Here is a 20,925-nt window from a genome sequence, read left to right on the forward strand (position 1 = left end):
CTGGAAACAATGTGTAAAAAACATTTCACTTGTTAAAAAGCTAAAAAGCATTTTAAAAAAATGCAATCACCCATTATTTCATCTCACCTCTAAGCCTTGTGTATCAACAGCTCACATGAGTACTAAGAACTTAAGAAAGAAATTTTAGAACGCTCCCAAACAAGGTGCAGCCATTTGGTCCTTTTACTGAACTGATTAATGTTACACATTTTTGTGCTTCTACCTACAGCATGACACAAGAGACAAGAGACAGGCAGGCACAGCTCGAGCTGGGAAGTGAGAAGCATTCTTACAAGGAGGTGGCTTATCACACACATACACATTAGGGAGAACAGTCCTGGTTTTCCAGTGCACTTCAGGAGGGAGGAAATCTAAGTCACCATCAGACATGAATCTGTCCTCAGTCTTCTGCAGTTAGCACACCAGCAAAGTGAGGAACAGGGGGCGTGTGGGACAGGCCTAGGATACTGCCACTGCTGAGCTCATGGGAGGTGGTGAGGCTGGGGAGGGAAAAACTCACTCACTCTGATGAAGTCCGGCCCCGGTAGAAAAAGAAGACAAGACGCGATCTGAGTCGTCTCTGTCTCAGTTTGGGTTTACAAAGCCATACAACTAACGGCAGGACAGGCCTGGCTGCCAGCTTCCAGCTTTGGCCAACAGATCAGTGAGGAGGAGCTGTGAAGCTCTACAGACTCGCTGCACAGATTCGGGAGCAGGAAGATATTTTTGGAGATACTATGATGAGTACAACAGTGCCTCCACAGTCAGCTAATCATCTTTAAACTGCCAACCGTGCTTTAAGGCAATTCAGATAACAGTGTGCTATCGGTCAGAAAACCCTCGACCCATCTCATTCCCTGGTTCCTGATTTCTGACACATGGCTGCAGCCCAATTCAATACCCCTCACTGTACAAAGATAGTCTTACCGATTTTATAGATACCTGCTTAACACGCCATACAAGAGCTGAACTGAACACTGAATTGTTAGGTAACGAAAGGGGAGTCCCTGAGCAATGAAAAACGAGAAGCCATTGAGATCCCTGGGATCAAGGTCTGAAAAACAATAGCCTATGTTGTTAAGTAGAAGAAAAAAAAACTCCAGACCAGATCACACAAACGTTACATGAAAAGCTGTATTTTCTCTGGGTGGTGACTAACCTCACTCTGGATGCACAAGTGGGTGGAACAACTGGAGTAATGCAGGTGAAAAGAACAAGAAGCGTTAAAATACATAAACCCTGTGCCTGGCTTGACGTGAGCTATGGGTCAATGCCACGTCAGGCGCCACACTATTGTTCTGATCGCCGATTGGTCCCCGGGCAGCCAATCCCTGCTCACCGCCGTCCAGGGCGTCGGCGGCCTCGGCCTCCCGGCGGCGCCGCACCGCCCGCTGCTTCTCCTCCAGCCGCTGCTTCTCCACGTTGGCCTCGTCCCAGCGGCCGCCCTCCATCAGGCGCTGGTCGGGCCGCAGCCGGCTGTCCGTCACGCACACGCCCTCCTCCGGCTCGTTCAGCGTCAGCGCCAGCTCGGAGAAGTAGTACATGTTCTCCGCGTTCTCCCTGGGGGAAGAGACGCGCACTCAGGAAGCGGGGAAACCGACACGACCCTGTCCACGCAGTCCCCCGGCTCCAGCGCGGCGGCATTCTCGCGCCTCGGACAGGCCCCTCATGTGTTGCTTCGGTGGGTATTCCCCGCGCCCGTCCCCAGCTGTCATGGAGACGGCGGTTTGACCCCGCTCGGCCCCGAGGCGTGCCCCAGCTCCGGCTCTTCCCCGTCGCCGTGCTGCTCCGAAGCCGAAGACTTCGACTGGCGCGGAGATGCCAGGAGTTCACTCGAGGTTTGAGACGGGCCGTTTCCGGAGAACACTGGGAGAGGACGCACACCAGGTTCGTCCCCCACAGCGTCCCAGACTCCAGCACTGTTACAGAGGGTTTTATAGTCCAGCCACAACCACGGTCACCCTGTATTATTACCATAAGTGGGTGCCGATGAGGCACCATTGACAATCGTTTTGGGATCATGGTCCGCTTACGGCCCAGGTGCCACCCCTGAAGCGGTTATCCCCTCCCTGCAGTTACTCCTGAGGTCTCGCCTACAACAGTTATTTCTGACCCCGTCGCCTACAGTACAGCAGGCGTCGGTTTAAAGCACCCCAGGAGTAACGACGGCCTCTTGGATCGGACGCTGGCCTGGCTTGACCGTGCTTCTGCCCGGTGCTCGTGTTCCCCAGAGCTCGACCGAGTCTGCGCCGCCGGCCGACCCCGCCACAGGACCAGGACAGGACCGGGGCAGGCCGGCGGGGCCACTTACGGGAGGGGGTATTTCTTCCACAGCAGCTTGGGCGCCAGCGTCTGGTACACCGTCTTCTGCTTGCCCTCGGAGCTGCTGGCGCCGTGGCTGCTGTGCACGACCCTGGAGCACTCCATCTTCTCGTCCCACGTGCCCGACAGGATGTAGTGGGCCTTGCCCTCGCTGTCCGTCGCCACACCCGCGACCTGCGGCGGAGAGACGGGGGGAGGGTCAGAGAGGAGGGACGACAGAGCCCCCCCAGCAGGAACACCCCCTTCTCCTGCCACTCTGAACTGTGAGCTGTTCCTGTGCAACGGCGGGGCAATCCGTCACACGAGATTAAAATCACATTTCAAGGACAACAATACAATTATTATTATTATAATAGTCTAAACCACATTTATTAACCTGAGCCTGACCTAGGAAAACACTGTTATCGGTTCTAAGCCTGAGCCCGCTGTTTGCTGTCAGGAGTGGACTGGAACCTTTAAATCCCACATTATTTATGAACTGAAAAAACAGAGATTTACAGAGCTTTTTTTCAAGGTGTTTTCTATAAGTTGCAGTTTACATGGAACCCAGCCTATAACCAGGTAAAAAGGAGAGGTGTCTGTAGAAATTGGACTGAAAAATGTAATTGCTAGTCTTTTCCAGCAGGGGGCGCAGTTCATCTTTAACAAGTGAAGCTCGCGTGGTATTACAGTCGCCGGTTCCCGACGTTCGCCCTGCACACAAAACAGGGATTCTGCAGGTTTTAGAGGCACTTTTCAATTAGTATGAAATTGAGGCCCAGTAAAACACAACTGATTTTAAATTCTAATTAACTATTTAACTTCTTATCCATCTTAAGTTGTTTTATTAAGGTGCTACAGTTTGAGATATAAAGGATGCCAGAAAACGAAAAGCTGTAACTAAAGGACTGCCAGTGCTTGCCCCTGCTCTAAATCATCGATGGGCCTGGAGGCCAGCTCATGGGGGGGAATTCAGGTGCAAACACTGTAAAGCCCAGTTTTAGGCTCGATTCTCCACTGCTCATCAAGGTGAGATCTGCCACTCGCTTCCTCCATCCAGCTCAGCTGAACTCACCTGTTCACGATCTTCGCCACCTTCGAAGGAGACGCCTGAAGAGGCAGGGAAGATAGTGAACAGGGGCGTTGAGCCGAGCTGGCTGGACGGTAATCGATTGTTACAGTACGAAGGCGTCAGGGGTCAAGACAATCTTAAAGCTGCTTGGACATGCAAATGCATCGGAACCTCAAGTCTGCCAGGGACTGAGATGTGTGTCTAATATTTTTTGCCACAAAGAGAACAGTTTCTCAAGGGGTTGTGTAACAACTGAAGGGGTTATTGCAATTCATTGTGAAACTGGTCATTGTTATCGCTCACTCAAACAGGACAGATTTAAAGTTGCAGTGACATCAGCTACCCTTTTAGGCTGGAAGCTTCAGTACCAATGGTATTTATCAGACACCACCCCAACCAATCCATTTGCAAAGAAGCTTCTATTCTGTTCTGAATTTTACCTTCATCCTTTCACACTTTAGAACGGTTTTAAAGGTACAGTACTGTGCCACTGGAATGCACCTTTACACCAAGACCTGGAAAACACTTCTTTAATTGAAGTGCCCAACTGAGTGAAGATGGAAATAAAGCCCACAAAACACCACAATCTAGAAAGAGTCGTGTGTGCAGAAGCCAAGGCAGATAGACGACTTCTGTAAATCAGTGCTGTGAGCCATCTGAACTATCGCACTGGCTGATAGTTTTCAGACTGAAAGCCACACTCAAAGGTACATGGGAAAAAGAAAAACAACTAATTATCTTCCAAAATGACTTTCCTGTTCCCTGTCTACTGTTTCTTTCTGGCCTGCAAGGACAAAAAGAAACACCAGAACAAGGGCCACCTTTCAAGACACCAGCTACTACAGTAACTGCTTGTCAACAGAGTCTTGGGGAGGTCTGTGGTCTGTGTCAGAGTCTGCTTTGCAGAGCAAATCCTTAGAGCAGCTCTCTCCTGCCACGGGGAGCCTCTTACCTTGCGGGGGACATCTCTGGAGAAGTAGCTGTAGGGAGAGAACTTCAGCTGGCAGGTCTCCTTCGTTCTGTGGTTGACAATGTCTATGTCGCCCGACTGCGGAGAGGAGCAACAGGCGGTGAGTCAGAGAGGACACAAGGCACTGACAGGCAGCCATACAACTTGGGGCCTCAGCACTAACTCAGGCAGAACCATTCAGAGAGACCTAATTACTCATTTTTTTTTACCCCGCTGGCATTTAGTTCTTAATTGCGTTGTGCCTCCACATGTGATCTTTGTTGCCATTCATGCATGGTCAGTGACTTCATAAGCTCAGTATGCTCTGCTCCGTTCTGTCAAAAAGACGTCTCCAAGCAGAGAACAACATGGTCGGGAAGAGTTCTGAGACAATGGCATTCACTAATCCACCATGCTAACATATATCATGTATTAAAATAGTGTTATTTGGAATGATAGGTTTGAAGTGGATTTAACACATAATTCATCTAATCTTCTGGTAGCAAATCAGGCATGAGGTCAAGTCTGTATCTCCATAGACATCCACACAGTATAAACCATTTATCAAAGTAAATTAATCAGGAACCAATTAATGATTAAAACCCCAGCTGAGACTGGAATCGTAAACATAAATCATAAACAAATGAGGCACTTCAGGCAGGTAAGCTTTTCTAACCATACTAATGAAAACTGCCCTGTCATTCTCAAAGTTAGCAATGTCTACATAAAAAAACAGCAGAGAAAACTCGGACCACCACAGTGGGACCACTAGTTTACATCACCCACACTCGTCCAGATTCTCAATCCAGAGAGCCACACGAGGAACACTCAAGAGACACAGCAACGCTAACCCCTGCACCACCGAGCTGGCCATGACTTCAAGGCAGTATATTCAACTGGAAAACTCCGATTGCTTCCAAACAGCGCTGCATGCTGTCGAGCACTACAGAACAGAACGAACGGGACACATCAGTGCACCAAGCAGATACTGGACTTAGGGCTCCAGGACACCCCTGTGGGGTCTTGCAGATAAAAGAGTGTTTATAAGGTTATTTCTAAATCCCCTTTTGTGATCATTTTAGTTGAACTCTCATAGGAACTCAAGCTGCGGTTGAGGGTTATAAATGACAAACGGCAGAGGCCCCCAGAGACACTGCATTCTAATCAGGTCAGCCTTGAATTAGCTGTCCCCTCAGAGGGCATATTTATAGAGAGGAAAGCAGGATCAGCCCGCTGGGACACGGCAATCTTGCTTGTCGGGGGTGTCCTCTACATGAGGATATTGGGCACAAAAGCTTATTGCCCCCTTTTTGTGAAGGAATTACATTCCTCATTTGACAAATTTGGCAGAGAGACACTTCCACTGGTCATGGGGAGCTGACGTCCTGAAAGAGCTACATCACAACTCACTGCTTGGCCAGGCTGGGTTGTTTGAAAGACCCCAGCAGGAATGGGTGTGAACCCGCTGAAGCAGAAAACTCTTCATAAATATGAGGTGCAGGAATTGTTTACTCTACTGCACTCATTTCTATTATTCTTTCCTCTTTGATAGCCATTGTCCATAGCAAAAGAAACCCTCTCAGATGGCTACCTGTGAAGGTATGGGGCCAGCAGGCCAAATTTGGGGTGCAGCGCCTCAGTGACCCCGTTGCTCAGTAACGACACGGCTGTGGCTGTTGTGGTTTTTGGCAAAGACAGCAACTTGGGTCAATGTGTCGGCACAAAGGCTTTTAATCTGAAAACGACGCTGAATGTATTTATCATTGTGATTAATTCTCAAAAGAAATCATGCAATGGCCAGGGAATTTCAGATCATGGGTCTTGCTGAGGAGGGGATTACTGAGAATCAGTGTGAATTAGGACAGAGGCCTAGTCTGGACTTGTGACTGTCTGGTGACAGAACTGAACCTTTGTGTCCCCTTACCCCAGCCCGCCCAGCAGGTGAGATCTGTTAAACACATCGGTATTTCTTAAGAACATCAACAGCCATGATGTTGTTTCTCTAAGCAGAAAAGACGACAAGCAGAGGACCATCAGAAAACCGCAAAACCATCAAGAACTGAAACGACAGGAGCAGACGGGTGAATGCCCTCTGTCTGAGCAGAGAGCTGCAGGGAACGCCCACCTGGTCAATCCACAGCTTCCCCACTATGATGTTGTGGACCGTGGATGTGACTTTTCTCCACACGTAGTGATTCCCGCTGGAGTGGAACTGTAAATGGATGGCACCTGGGAAAAGCAAACGGAAAAAACAAAAAAAATAATAAAAATCAGGGCAAGCCCACCGAGAGTGAGAGATGGCCTAATTCTGTCTCTCTGTGACACACGCAAGACGATCCCGGTTTTGTATGCACACGCAGCTGTTTGAGTCTGGCGGTGTTTTGTATTTGCACACAGCTTTATACTCCTCCCTCACTGTCGCTGGGTCTGACGGCGGCTCCCAGGCAACAACACTCCGAGACAGATGACGTCCGCAAGCCCTGGGGGGGCTGCAGTCGGCTCAGATCGGCGATGTTCTGTGCAGAACGCCAGGCAGTGTTGGGGCTGGATGGGACGCAGTGTGTCTGCTGTCAGTGCTTCACAGAAACAGCCAGTGTGTGTATCGAGAAGGGCCCAGAGGGCTTCAAAGTTTAAGTTTTGCTCATTTTTCCAAAGTTTTTGGTGGTCTGGCACCAATTTGTCTGGTTTTATAAGGGCGGCGTGCTGAGCACTGCAGTCTGTCAAAGCCAGCTTTATGTACCTTCACTGTGTGCTGCTACCTTTTCTTCTAGAGCTACCCTATACTCAACTCTGAACTTAGAACTTTCTTCTAAGAGATATCTGTATTTCATCAATATATCTGCTTAAACACTGAAAGAAGACTTTCCTTCATGATCGTTTTTAAATGTTAACGCTGAATGAGAATCATCACAGTATAGGGGGTACTATAAATGATTAAACATGACTAGAATTCACTTAGCAATGCTAAATTGTGTGTAAGTAACACAGAGTAGGTTGGAACCAGGCAGCAAGATTAGTCTGGCCAATGACTTATGGAAATGCAGTAAGATTACAGATGTTATTTTACAGATGTGGATTAAACAAATAAATATACAGTAGAGACATAAAATGAAATCTATTTATCAGACTTAGCAATGAGAGCTATGCCTAATGAGTTCTTCCTCAGCTATGCCTTCACACCCAGAGTTGTACTCTTTTATTATTGAATTAGATGGACTAATAGCCTGAAGCACTTTGAGATCCTTTACAATCATGAAAAGCTCTACATTGCTAATTTGATGACCTACAAGCACATGAAGAAGAGACTGCTTGATCTGGCATACTCCTCTTTGTTGTGAGCGGCTGATTTAGCAAAGAATCTAAAGCCCTTGTCACCCTTGTGAAAAATGAGTGTAGATCCTTCTGTCTTCCATTTTTCTTGTCTGGTGTTTGTCAGTATGTTGCGTCAGACCGCATTTGTACATTTGTAGCGATTGTCCAAACAGATTTTTTGTTTGTTTCAGGGAAGAATCTTTGTGTTCCGTCTCCAAAAGCAGAGACGAGAGACACCCCACTCTAGTGTGCCTGCAAGTTTTTTTGACAGCAGCATTTTGTTTGACAGAAGGTCATGGCTGTTCCCAGCAGCTGGCGTTCCTTAAAACTCTGGGAGCTCTTGCGACATCAAACGATTTCTTAAGAGCAACTCCAAAAGCCCTTGAGGAAAAGCAAAACGGAGAAAGAACTGTGGAAATTACAGAAGAAGCAGCACTTTTATAGATTTTTTGGTTTACTTCGAGCACGGATGCTAAAGATTGATTTAGTGTTTCCCAGACTCATAAAGAATTACATGCCTTCCTACGGGAAAGAGGAAGCCTTGCGCCTGACAGTCTCATTTTATTGCTTTTCCAGCACGTGTGTACAGATCATACAGTAACTGTCATAGCCAGCATAGAGCACAACTTCCAGACTTTAGAACTCGACAGCGCGCAGACTGTTTGCTCATCACATCGCGGAGAAATGCTTACATTTTTATAATGCAAGCCAGTTTCTACACTCGGCCCTTCAATGACACCGCTGCTATTCCTGATGCAAGGGCAGACGGCCGCTTGGCAGTTAGATCAAAGCAATCATCCAGATTAAAAGAAACAGAAAAACCGAGTTGTGACAGCGGTTGGGTGACTCATTGCTGTCATGTCTCACTGTTAGCTGGATCGCTGGACTGCTGCTGTCTGAGAGGAAGCTCTTATTAAAATCACATCTTCTTAAGCTTGCATGTAATTAAAAAAAAAAAACAGCACCACAAATCCACTGTGTCGGAAAATCCTCTAAATGTCACACAGTCAAAGCAGTAAAGCCGGAAGAACAACATGAGCATGCCGTGTTATGGATGCAGTCCGGGATCTACGGAAGAGTTTGGTTCTGGTAACTGTTCCTTAAGCACAATTTTCCGGATTTCATTCTTGAGCCAAGTGTGCTGTGACAGTGTGGCAGTGGGAGGAGCCGCGGGGAGCACCGCTAAAAGTCGACGCCCAGTCTAAAGGGGGCGGAGGCAGGGGTGTGAGACTAGCGGGAAAAGAAAAATGCACACTGGCACAGTCCAGCCTGGGGACAATGAACCGCTTGGAAGAGCGGGTTTCCAGACTGGACTTACCCTGTCTAACAGGCTCTCACACAAGGTTAACATCTTCCAGGTTCCACGTAACCTGGGGGTAATAGTTTAAGTTTGAAAAAAGAGTCTGATCCATACTCTAGTCCCTGAACTATTCCAGTCCTGGAACATTTGCTATAGTCTTTTACCAGTATTCCTGAGAAATGCTGGCCCACTACTCTTTTCCCAGCATGCCGCAGGAGTGCCCGGGCCCACTACTCTTTTCCCAGCATGCCGCAGGAGTGCCCGGGCCCAGGACAGTGCACTCACCCAGTGGCATGATGGAGAGGTATTTTCCTCTGAACTTGCTGGCGATGGTGATTTCCTGCCACAGCGTCCAGCCCCTCCGCGAGTAGACATGATGGGCAGCAGCCGGTGGGTGGTGGCTCACCTGTGGGACCACAGGAAGAGGAGAGACACTGGTTTGGCCACCCTGCATCATCTGATGAATTGATTTGTGCCAAACCAGCTGCTCATTCCCCACATCATTCTGGGAAACGTGGTCCAAGCAAGGACGTCCACCTGGCCGGGAACCACAGCCCTCTCCCAGGGCCTGCACCTGTGTGCTTCCCGTGCTCGCCCAGCGCGGGCCCGTGCCTGACCTGCTCGCACAGGGAGCGGAAGCCATGCTCCTCCAGCCGGTCCAGCTCGTAGGTCTCTCCCAGCAGCGGGTTGAAGGGCTTGGCCGTGCGGTGGATGGTGGTGGAGTAGGAGGACACGGAGAAGGCCGCCACGTAGCACAGCTGCTCCAGGGAGCTCTCGCACTTGGCCGCCCGGTCCAGCAGGTCGTGGTACTCCAGGTCCTCCGTCAGCCTCTGCAGCATCGACAGGGGCTCGTTGAAGTTCACCTGCGCAGGAGACGCCGTGGGGACGTGGTCAGTGTGCAGGCCGACGCCACGCGTTTTCGCTCCAAGTGGCGGCTCAGACTGTCACAGCCCTCCCCAGCTGTGCACGCGTTCGCCACAAGCATGCAAGGCTGGGGTCACCTGCCAACTGATCGCTTCGCAACACGTGTGAGGTAGTTAGCCTACAGAGATTTTCGGAGCTTAAATCATGGGTCACATCTTCTTGCAACACTTAACTGCATTTACAGTAAATACACCTCCATGATTTACGGTTAATGCTACAGAGAGTCTACAAGGAAGCACACACAAAGTCTGTGGCAGGGCTGTCTTTCCCCCAATCATTCCCTCTAAAGCTCATCAGTCACATCAGAGCCTGTATCATGTGATTCCAGCAGCAGCGTGGTGGCTGACACAAGCTGTGGAATGTCAATGGACAAGGGGACAATACGCCAGTGTTTCAGACCCTTCTCATCTCGCTGGCTGGGGACCGGGTTTAATTCTCACGCCCCCCACCGTCAGGAGAGAGGAGAGACACAGTGAGTTTCTTTGCGCCATCGCGACACGACACCGTTGAGTCATCGGGCACCCAACTGATCCTACCCCTGCCTCAGCAGTTGACAGCTAGAGGCAAATAAAGCGACCCTAAAGATCCACTTACTCCTACCAAAAGCTGTTGCTCCTAGCACACACTTATTACTTACAATGTTAATAAAGAATGGAGGGGCAACGAGAACAAAAAATCATCCTATAGCTCATTGACAAGGTAACGGGAGACTGGAATTACAGCATGATCATTAATGCTCAATGCAATCAATTCTTTATATAGACAGATTTTTTCCAAGGATTTCCAAACTATTTTCCTTTGTGGTTTGCAGTTTTTGTCTCCGGATGAGTGCAGCAATACTACTGAAACACTGCGAAGCACACGGGGGGGGTCTGACTGACAGATAAAAAGGGGGCCTCTAGTTCTGGAAAATGAGCTCTTAAGCAGATGAGGTCTACATTCATCTATGTAATTTGGTGTCACTAGTTATAAAAGCTGTCTGAGTCTTGGTGTCATCACATAATTAGCTTCTAGACTGAAATCACTCATGGATAGTTACTTAGAACAGCTTTATGGTGACAACATTGCATCTGTGGAATCAAATTGAAATGAGCTTTGACTTTAGTGCAGTGAGCAGTTCCCATTATCGGGCTTTATTAATAGCAGGACATTATCCTTCTAATTAAACTGAGCTACATGAAGGATTCATCTTAATGAATCTTAACCTTCACAAAGTCAATTTCACAAGTAAATGGCATATGTCTTCTCCAAATGAAGAAGAATGTCTTTAATACAGAAATATTGATATCTTTATCATTAGATGTAATTTAAGCGCAAAAAACACTCCCAGTAGAGTTCTGGAGAACACGAAATAACACCTACTAATAAAAATAATATCTCTTAATAACAAAAACAGAGCTTGCAAATTCCCTACACCTGAGACTACGAAACATCAGTGTCCATGTCCACTAAGATACAGAAGTGCTCTTATTGGCTACTCTTCAGTGTCACACTCCTAATCTCACTTCCCACATTGCTTGTGACTCCCAATACGTTGTTTCCACTCAGATAAAAATGAGTATTAATGGACTGACTCAGATCTGCAACAGGTTGCTAGGTTCTATTCCTTCAAATGCTAACAGCACACAGCGCCGATCAGAAAGGAAAGGGTACTCTAGGACATACGGAGCGCAGTAGGACTGGTGAGCCGCCTGGAGTGATGGAGCAATCCCAGAGGCTAAGCCTGCAGGCCTGTCCCTATCCTTCGCCCTTGCTCGTCTGCGCGGGAGGGGGAGCCTGGCAGCGCGCCGGGTGAAAAGCTGCAGATTAATGGGAACCGAAGAGAACAGCAGAAGGCCCCAGCTGTGAAAGTAGGGATCTTTACTTCCTTGACACTTATCAGCCACATTCGCTCCCAGGCACAGCAGCAATTAAATGTCAGCCTGGCCGCATCTGGGGGACCAAGAAATGATTAACAGCACTGCGGCTTTACTTTCAGCAGAGAGACGGTATTGTACACTGACCTAATAACTGAGACAAACGGTCTCCGATATTTAGATTCTTTTGTGTTGAGAGAACAGTTGTTCATAGCTGTACTCAAGATTAATTACCTGAGGATCTGCAGAACAAACCTGTCGGAATGTTATCTATATTTTTTCCAGACCTGTAGGAAACTAGGACTCAGGAGTGGACTCATTCAGCATGCCTGGGGAAGCCAATGGCAGAGAGACTTCAGGTTCAGCTCCGGGCTGTGCCTCTTACTGTGGCTGAGACTGACCAATCACAGGGCCAAAGAGGCTGAGCACTACAAGCAGTGGGCGGGGCTTCTTCTCTCTGCTAACAGTAACGAAGACAGCAGGGCAGGAGAGAAACTCACTGCCTTCTGACGATCCCGGAGACTGCGGTTAATGAGAACTAAACGCACTGGAACACAACTAATCAGCAGCAGAGCTTTAGGATTTTAAAAGTCTTCTTATTATACAAAACAAATTAGAAGACAGCCGTGCTTCAACATGCAAATAACTGTCTGATGCAAAGAGGCATTAAAAGAAATCTGCAGGTTATCTCATATAAAGATAGATTGTTCCTAATGACATTCAGAATTTTATCAGAGTGAATAGAACCTACTGTACCTACCTGTGGCAGATCTGAGTCAGTCCATTAATACTCATTTTTATCTGAATGGAAACAACTTATTGGGAGTTGCAAACATTGCGTGAAGGAAGATTAGGAGTGTGACGCTTGACTTCAGTGGCTTAAGGGTTGTCAAAATAGCATTTCTGTACCTTTGTGGGAGTGGGCACCATATTGGATCTTTGTGGTCCTCAAACTGCACTAAACAGAAAGGACTAAACCCTAAAAGAAAGACAGGGGAGGCTCAAGGGGTGCAGGCGTTCATGGCACGCAGGCTGAGTGCTGTTGTCCAGGCCTCGCCAGCTCAAGCGCAGGCCATTTGCCCAGACAACTGCACTGGGATTCTCCAAGCGGCCAGCCTGGGTGAGACGCCCAGCAGGGGAGCGACTCTCCAGGAGCCTACAGACTCAGAGGGCCGTCTCGCTCAAATGATGAATGCTTCTGCAGGTGGGCGTGTCGTGGGGAGCACGCCTCGGTGTCTCGGTCTCCCCTGAGCGAGGCCGAGGGGCGAGACCTGCGCTATCCGGGGCGCGGCGGGTGAGGGGAGGGGAAAGAGCGCTGCTTTCAAACGGTTCAGAAGAGGTGGCGCACAGGCATGGGGATCTTGGACAGCTCCTTGCCGATGCAGTTCTTCATGATGCTCCACAGGTTGAGGCTGTAGTTGGGCTTGTCCGGGATGCGGGACCGCCTCTTCTTGTGCAGCTGGATCTCACTCCCAGCAGAGTCGTTGCAGCTGGCCTGGTGCTGACTGTCGAACCCCTGCGGCAGACAGACACGAGGACGCGCTAAAAACCTGGAATACGATTCAAAAACACACACATACTGTACTTCCTGCTGTGAGGAAATATTTGTTACCTTCCACTTCAATTTTGGCACGGCACCCAACAGTGTTTAAACAAACTGAGATACTGAAATCCCCTCTAACTCATTCCATTTAACATTTTTTTATGCCTTTAATAGTCTATTGAGGTGATTTACTGAACTCAAAGCAAAGCCTTTAATTTGGAGACAATACAGCTATTTTTAAATGCCTGGACCCTTTTTTCGTTGCTGATAGACCCTTTTCTCATTAAGCCACAAGACTCCAGAAAACCACGCTGCAGCGTTCTTATTCCAATAAAGAAAGGTGGACAGATGGAGCAAGCAGCTTGCCTCTCTTAGGACAGCAATAGACTTTTTTTTCTTGAAGATGAGATGAGCAAAATTTCAATACAAAAACATATATTTTTTTGATTGGTCAGTAATAATTTGCTTCCATATAAGGTGTTAACAAAGTTAGAAAGTTAGGTGGTTAGGTCAGCCTTGGGCAATTAACCAAGACACTTTATTAGGTAATTATCCCTGTTCCCTGTCATGTTGCTGAATCAAGCGCAGGAAACCTGAGATACACCTCCAATCGAGAGACCTTGAAGAAACCAGTTGGGAATGCACAGAACAGAAAAGCAGTTCTCGAGAGCTTAAGAGTTAACTCCTAAAAGACATAGATTCCTTCAACACAGACACAAGCAAGATGTTCTACATCTAACTCATCTTTGACTGTATTTTATCACACACAGTTACCAAATTTTATTTTTATTTTTACGCTACTGTGCACTTCACTGTGAAAAAATTAATAAAGGTTATCACCAGCCATAATTTCTCCACATCATAAAGTCATCAAATAGCTTGCAAACCAAGGGAAATGTAATAACCAATCAAAAATCTTGTTGAAGCCATGCATCAGAAAAGCTCAGTCTAGCAAAAGAGAACAGATGTCTACTGCTTAATTAAGCCACAGAGTCAGATAAACAGATGCAGATTATGGCTTTAAAAAGGCAGACAGATCAAAGAAACAACCACTAAAAAATTAACAAGAAAATGTCCTTAAGAGTTTCTCCCAATATGTATGAACAGTATGAAGCAATAATACTGCAGACATTTTTTTTTATAGACCGAACAAGGGACAAAGTAATTCTTAAAAAGGAAGAATAACAAGTACAGAATAAGAACAAGAATAAGTACAGACTAGTTGGTAACAAATCTATTTCACTCATGCCAATAAAGCTCTCCGAATTGGAATTTGCTGGTACAGAATGAGTGCCGCGTATCATCCAGGTTGGTGCTCGGCTGTAGACTTGGAAGAACTGTGTTCCCACCTCTTTGTAAAACACTTTGGGATCCTTCTGAATGAAAGTGGTATATACAGACTGCGATCTTTATTATTATTTTATCCGAATTTAGCTTCAGAAAAGAAAAATAATCCAGACATAAGGAAGGATAGGGGACTTTTCCAGGACAATCCTGTACTTGCGTTGCATGTGTGGAATAGCTAGAACAAGAACAGGGTATGAGGGCAGTTTGTTTCCTACCACTCATTCTGGCAATGTGCTTTAAGAAATCTTTTAGCAAGAGAACTCTTCTGGAATCACTGTCAAAGACGGAAATGATTTCTGAAGCAATGACAGAAATCCCCCGAAAATTCGCACAGAAAAGAGAGTATGTACAGAAAACAGAAATGAGACAGGGATATCCGAATTCGAATCCCTCAGTCTCTACACGTAGAATAACCAAATGTTAGGAAAACCAACACTACCACGAGGCCTCCCTGATGCGAGTTTCCCTGAGGACCCTGGAAATGAAACGTTTTCGTTCAGTTTAACAGAGGAAATCTGATTCAAAGTCTAACTGCTTTGCGAAGCCTCTCACTGTGTTTACAATGCAGTGAACAGTAAATTTCAGATGCAAAGTCATTTCATTCCCTTTTCCCCAAGTCCCTTGAAGAATCTGGAAAGCGGATGCTTAGAAAAACGCAGAAAGGACAAAACTACTTGAAATTATGTCTGAAGAAAAGAAGTTTCTTGGTGTGAGCTGAGAGCATTCGATGTCTGACATTGAGACTGATGAGAACACTCTCAGGAGGAATGCTCAGAAAACATGTCAATGACAAAGAGAGTCTGAATCCTTCTCCAGTGTCACTCATCCAGTTTCCTCTGCACAATTCTCTGCCAAGGTTTCCTTTTAATGCTTTTAAAGAGGGTTGAACTGCTGTGCGCGAAATGAAAGACTGAATAAAAGTGCATTCCACACAGTTTTAAGAACTTTATCGTTAATGGTTGTACTTATTTTTACATGAATGCCTCATACTTCACTCATTCATGCCTCACATAGATCCTCCCTGCTCCTCGCACACAGTCACCAAGGTGTGACCCTACAGGGAGAGAACAACACATTCCCATCTCTTATCTTTTGAAATAAGTGGGACCAGCAGCATCACCATTTCCATGCACACCGGTATTACAGAGGGACAGCCCGCTAAGAAAACAGATGTTTTCTGGAGACACGTTCGGCCTGAAGGCCTTCTTCAGAGTGAATTCAGCAGGCTAACGGCTGGGCAGGAGAGGGAAAGAAAGGTTGCCGAGTCATTGATGTGTCGCTGAGTCGACATCACCGTCCAGGACACCGAAGGAGAGCGGGCAAGTCCTCCTGACGCAGCTGGACTAAACTGCGCAGATCAGGCTCGCCGAACTGAGCTCCAGTCCAGAGTCCCAGTGTACATCCTGTACTAGGAATGGAGCAGGGATGGGAGGCTGGGGCACATTTGAGAAAAAGCCTCACTCTGTAAGGCTGGAGAATCGATTCATTGTCTCTCATACACTACTTCATGTTCCTCAAGGCCCAACAGCTACCAGAATGTGGACTGGCCAGTTACTCGCATGGGCCAGATCCTGTGTGGGAAATCTGGGGAGGTTAGTCACAATTCTCCAGGCTCTACTAGTCATTCTCATCTCTCCCTCTCAGAAGGAGGAGTACTGGTTATCCCCATCTCTCTAAAAGAAGAAGTACTGGTTATCCTCTCTCTCTCAGAAGGAGGAGTACTGGTTATCCCCATCTCTCTAAAAGAAGAAGTACTGGTTATCCTCTCTCTCTCAGAAGGAGGAGTACTGGTTATCCCCATCTCTCTCTAAAAGAAGAAGTACTGGTTATCCCCATCTCTCTCTAAAAGAAGAAGTACTGGTTATCCTCTCTCTCTCTCAGAAGGAGGAGTACTGGCTCACTCTCCTACTCTCTCTCTCTTCTCGCTCTCCACGAGCTCCAGCTGTTGGGAAAACTGGAGAAGGTGTTTATCTTGTTAGCCAATGTTTGTTTTGTTCCAGTGAAACCATCTCAACATTTCATCCTCTGCCAGCCCAAAGTCGTCTTCCCATTCCGCTGACTTCACTCTTTCACAAGCTGCGGCCTGGGCTCTGTTTGCAGATAAGATATCACGACAACTGCACCATGTTCCAGCCGCCAAGCTGCAGCATTAACAAGACAGATGTTCATGTTGCAACCTGAGTCATGATTCATGAGAACTGTTATGGGCAGAATTTCAAAACACTGACCTTTTTCTTTGTCTCAGAGCTTTCCCTGGACTCTGTTCCCCCATCCTCACTTTCAATGCCCTGGCTGCATTGCTTCATCAAAGAACTGCCAAAGCAGAAACTGTCCCGATAGCAAGATGATACTTGCAGTTGGAGCAAGCGATAGGAGTCCACTGCTTTGCGACACACTTGTGTAGGAGTAATCCTTCCATATTAAAATAACCTTTCTGAAGAGAAAAGTGAATTACAGCCCTAGGTACAAACACCAGGCGTCTGTCTGATGATCTCTACCTGCAACTTCTGGAACATCATCGGAGTGCCACAGCTTCTCAGACTGCATTCAAGGCTCATTTTAAAAACTCATGCTTGTTCTCGTCCATGTCCCATCTTCTTTCTTTGGTTTTTAAATTCAGGCTTCTGGTGGAAGGGATCTGGCCCCCGAAGTGAACTCAGGGTCCTATTGTTAGCCAACAGTGTTTATACTCTACATTTACACATGCATGTAATGTGTGATATTGGCTCCAAAAATGATGTTTAAACAAGTACTGACTTTTACTTTGCTCTGCTCATCCTGCTATGCACAGCAACAATTAAAAACCCACCAACCCTGTGCTTTTCTTTTTATCCTTGGGAATTAGAATTTGGGGTGAGCAGCAAGATCCTCATCCCTTACATTTTCTTTGCTCTGTAAATTTCATTATATTTCAAGCCACACTTGCCCAGATATTCTAGACCCTTAATGTGTTTTCACATTTAATTCATAAAACAAAAATTCAGACTCACGGGCTTCTGCACCGCTTGTCCAGTTTCACTGCTAAAAATACGACTACAATTCCATTACCTGCCAAAAATACATCTGCTGTATTGCCATCTCCTGTCAATATTTCAAAAGGTACACAACAAAACGGTTTAGAAATAAAAAAAATAATACGATTAGATTACTCCAGCCAAAAAAACGATTAGATATACTGGAACCCTCTCATAACTCCTCTGAGAACACACAGTACTTTTGAAGCAGGAAGAGCTTCCCACATATATATTGAACATATAAAGGTAAAAAAAAAAACTAAACACACTTGCTGTTCTGCTTCTGTAGGTTGTAAAACCTAAAATAGATCACACTGCTATCAAACATTTCCGCTGTTTCGGAATTCGCTCGGTGCACACTGCTCGGACGCAGGGCTGGGGAGCTCCAACAGCCTTGGGTCAATCTGAAAACACTCGGATACTCACCTGGTCCTCGAGGTTCCAGTCATTATGCTGTCCTCCACTTGCGCCACTCAGATTGCTCCCTGAACGTCTGCAAGAGATCACACAGCGCGTTTCAGCCAGGAGCTGAACTCCTGCTTCATGGGCCAGGCTGCCCATAGCTTGACCTATAAAGCACAGACCTGTACTGCAGAATAATGAAAATATTTACTGCCGGTGATCAGTTTTGCAGAGGGCTGAGAAGTGGAATTAAAGTGAGGAAGGATCAGAGCGAATGATGTAGACTAGTAGACTAGTTAAGCCCCATGTGAAGCCTTCTGCAGCACAGGAAGAATTTATAAAAAGTTGGTAGTGATGGCCTTCATAACATACCCAGGCACCGACATCTTTGTTTGACTTTTTTTTTTACTTACTGTACATTTCAGTTTACTAATGATCAGAAACTTCCTGCATGTTTCTTTTCATTTTTTTCCATGGCTTTACATGTGTATGCAGTACAAGGAATTGCGGAGACAATCAGGCTTTGAGGTGATTAGTCAATAATCAGAGGGGAGATTGTTACGACTCTGACAGTGAGGTGTTATATTACAGGCAGTCTATGCAGAACCATGTGGATCTTTGCTCACAGAGAAAAATATAGTCCATTCTATTTCTATCCCCACGATTCTGAAAAGAACAGTCGAGGAAAGGTAGATTTATGGTTTGGGTGACTATAGTGCACGAATGTCCATAATTCCCTTAAACAAGCTGCGTCTCTGGCAGCAAGGATCAGATCCTACACAGCCAGACACCAGTGCAGCGTATTGACTGCAGAGGGTAAGGGGTAAGGTGCAATGGTCTCCTCAATTAGCTGTGCGACGAGAGAACGTTCATCCGAGGGAAGTGAGAGTGGACATCACCCAGTCTAACTGTGCCTGTATGCTGCAGTTTCCTCCCTCCTGTTGATAGCAGCAGCTGGTGCCCAGAATAGTTTCTCCTGATGCGGCACAGTGTGTTTCTACAGCAAACTTGACAAGGAGCTTGAAGCTAAGGCAGGCTGGGATTCATGTGCACATTTCCCATTGCTCTGATTCACAGATATGCCTTCCAAAAAAATCAGAAAATAAATATGGAATGAGTAATCATCTTCACAGATGATTCCAGATTTAGGGAAGAGGTATTACTGTTCTAAACGTGGACCTGAAGCCCAAAAAATCATCTCTGCAATGTTATTTAAAAAGTCACTGGCTGCTGATGCTTAAGTTCCTGTCCTGTACCTGTCATCTGTAGATTCAGAGACGGCAGTGCTGTCGGTCTGTAGACTCAGGGACTAGTAATCTCAGGGGCGACTGCAATTAAATCAATCTGTGCAGTGACTGGCTGAGGTTCAGGGCAGTGCCTATCCACAATACAGCCCTACCATTGGGGGGATACCTCTTTCGAGCATGAATCATTCAGACAAGGCCTTTGGGAAACATCACAAGAGTATAGCTCAGGATTTCAAGATAAAGCAAGAAACTTGTGAATAATTCACTTGAACGACTACAAACAAGCAAGTGTGTGTTCCATGTGGGCTCAGCATTTCATCTCAGACTAAAGAAACCAGCAGACAAGCGACACCCAGGGGTTTCTGTCCTACTCCGTTATTACTGTGGTGGTAGCAAAGTGAGCTGAGAGGTGGATGCGTAGCATTCAAAACTTGAATTCAAGAATTCAAAAAGCATTCATGAAAACAAAACAAAACTTTGGTTCAGGACTGCTTTACGACATGTCAAGTACAGCCAAAGCTCCAAGGGTTTAATTATACCGTGTATCCCACCTCGATCGCCTGCTGCCGACTCTCTGGCCGATAATTGTTTTGATATAGCATGTGTGGTCAAGATGCCCGGGAAGACAGCCGTATTACAACAGGATTCAAGCTGGGATGATCAAGAGCGCCTGTTAGGATCCCGGGAACCTAGAACTGGAATTGGCCTGCGATCAGAAGGTGGTCATGGATGCACCCCAGTCTCTGTGCTCCACTGGTGACCCACACAGCCCCCACCCCTGACCTCCTGCCGAGCCCTCTGATCTCTCTGCTGTGGTGTTCACTGTGTCCTCCTGCCTTACACACACACATCGCTGCTCCCACAAGACAGGCGAGCTAGACCTGCGAGTCAAAGAGGCAAACAGGAAAAAACAGAACAATAACTTTTCTTTTCATCCCAGTAATACAGCAGGGTGACTGAAGAATATTACTGCCAGGCACTATTAGCGGCCATACATCTTATTATGACAACTTCATCATTAAAACCACAAAACTAAGGACTCTTGACCTTTAATGAACTACATTTTGTATTGCACCTTGCATTCTCTCCAAGGTACGAGGTGTTACAAAATGTGTTCTGTAAAGAGTAGTGACTGTACCTTGGTGCACTATTGATTGTAAAAAGCACTAGGAACTATTTCGGGCTTAGGCCTTAACGATGTCTTTCACAGATGCTGAGCAGGACTCTCCAGCACACTGCTGTGCGAATGGCTGAGTGGCACCAGGGTTTGGGCGGACATGAACCTGAGGGGTTTCTACTATCCTCCCCACCACTGATCCCCCGGGGGCAGACAGGTCTGCGGGACACATTCCTGCTGTGAGCGCTCCCCTTTGGCACTGTGGGAGAGCAAGTCGGAGCAATAACTGAAGAAAACAGTGTTCAGCAACCATCTATATCAACGGGTTTCACAGGCTGGGCAAGTAAACCAAGAAAGGTTTTGCCTTTGCCTTCCATGACTGTTCTCTCAATTATCCACGAGGCTGAGAAATGAAGCCTGTTGTTTTCTAAGACACTGACATCGTGCCCATATGTAACGTATTGGCCATGCAGATCCTTTAAAATGATTTCTGATGCCATCTTCAAACCAGCACAGCCAGGATCGGCAGGAGTTGACTCTT

General features: G+C 46.7%; 1 protein-coding gene across 4 annotated transcripts in view; it reads right to left on the reverse strand.

The window, feature by feature from the left end:
• The window catches only part of osbp2b (oxysterol binding protein 2b), a 96,833-nt gene that overhangs the window by 6,058 nt on the left and 69,850 nt on the right, over positions 1-20,925 (reverse strand). For all 4 annotated transcript variants that reach the window (XM_015366223.2, XM_015366227.2, XM_015366224.2 and 1 more), the window contains 8 exons: positions 18,045-18,111; positions 13,063-13,230; positions 9,552-9,797; positions 9,220-9,340; positions 6,448-6,551; positions 4,326-4,421; positions 2,312-2,496; positions 1,340-1,560 (listed from right to left, as the gene is read on the reverse strand). In XM_015366223.2, coding sequence (XP_015221709.1) covers positions 1,340-1,560; positions 2,312-2,496; positions 4,326-4,421; positions 6,448-6,551; positions 9,220-9,340; positions 9,552-9,797; positions 13,063-13,230; positions 18,045-18,111 — 1,208 coding nt within the window. The remainder of the gene's footprint in view (positions 1-1,339; positions 1,561-2,311; positions 2,497-4,325; positions 4,422-6,447; positions 6,552-9,219; positions 9,341-9,551; positions 9,798-13,062; positions 13,231-18,044; positions 18,112-20,925) is intronic.

This window comes from Lepisosteus oculatus, chromosome 22, assembly GCF_040954835.1.
Source record: "Lepisosteus oculatus isolate fLepOcu1 chromosome 22, fLepOcu1.hap2, whole genome shotgun sequence".
NCBI classification, from domain to species: Eukaryota; Metazoa; Chordata; class Actinopteri; order Semionotiformes; family Lepisosteidae; genus Lepisosteus; species Lepisosteus oculatus.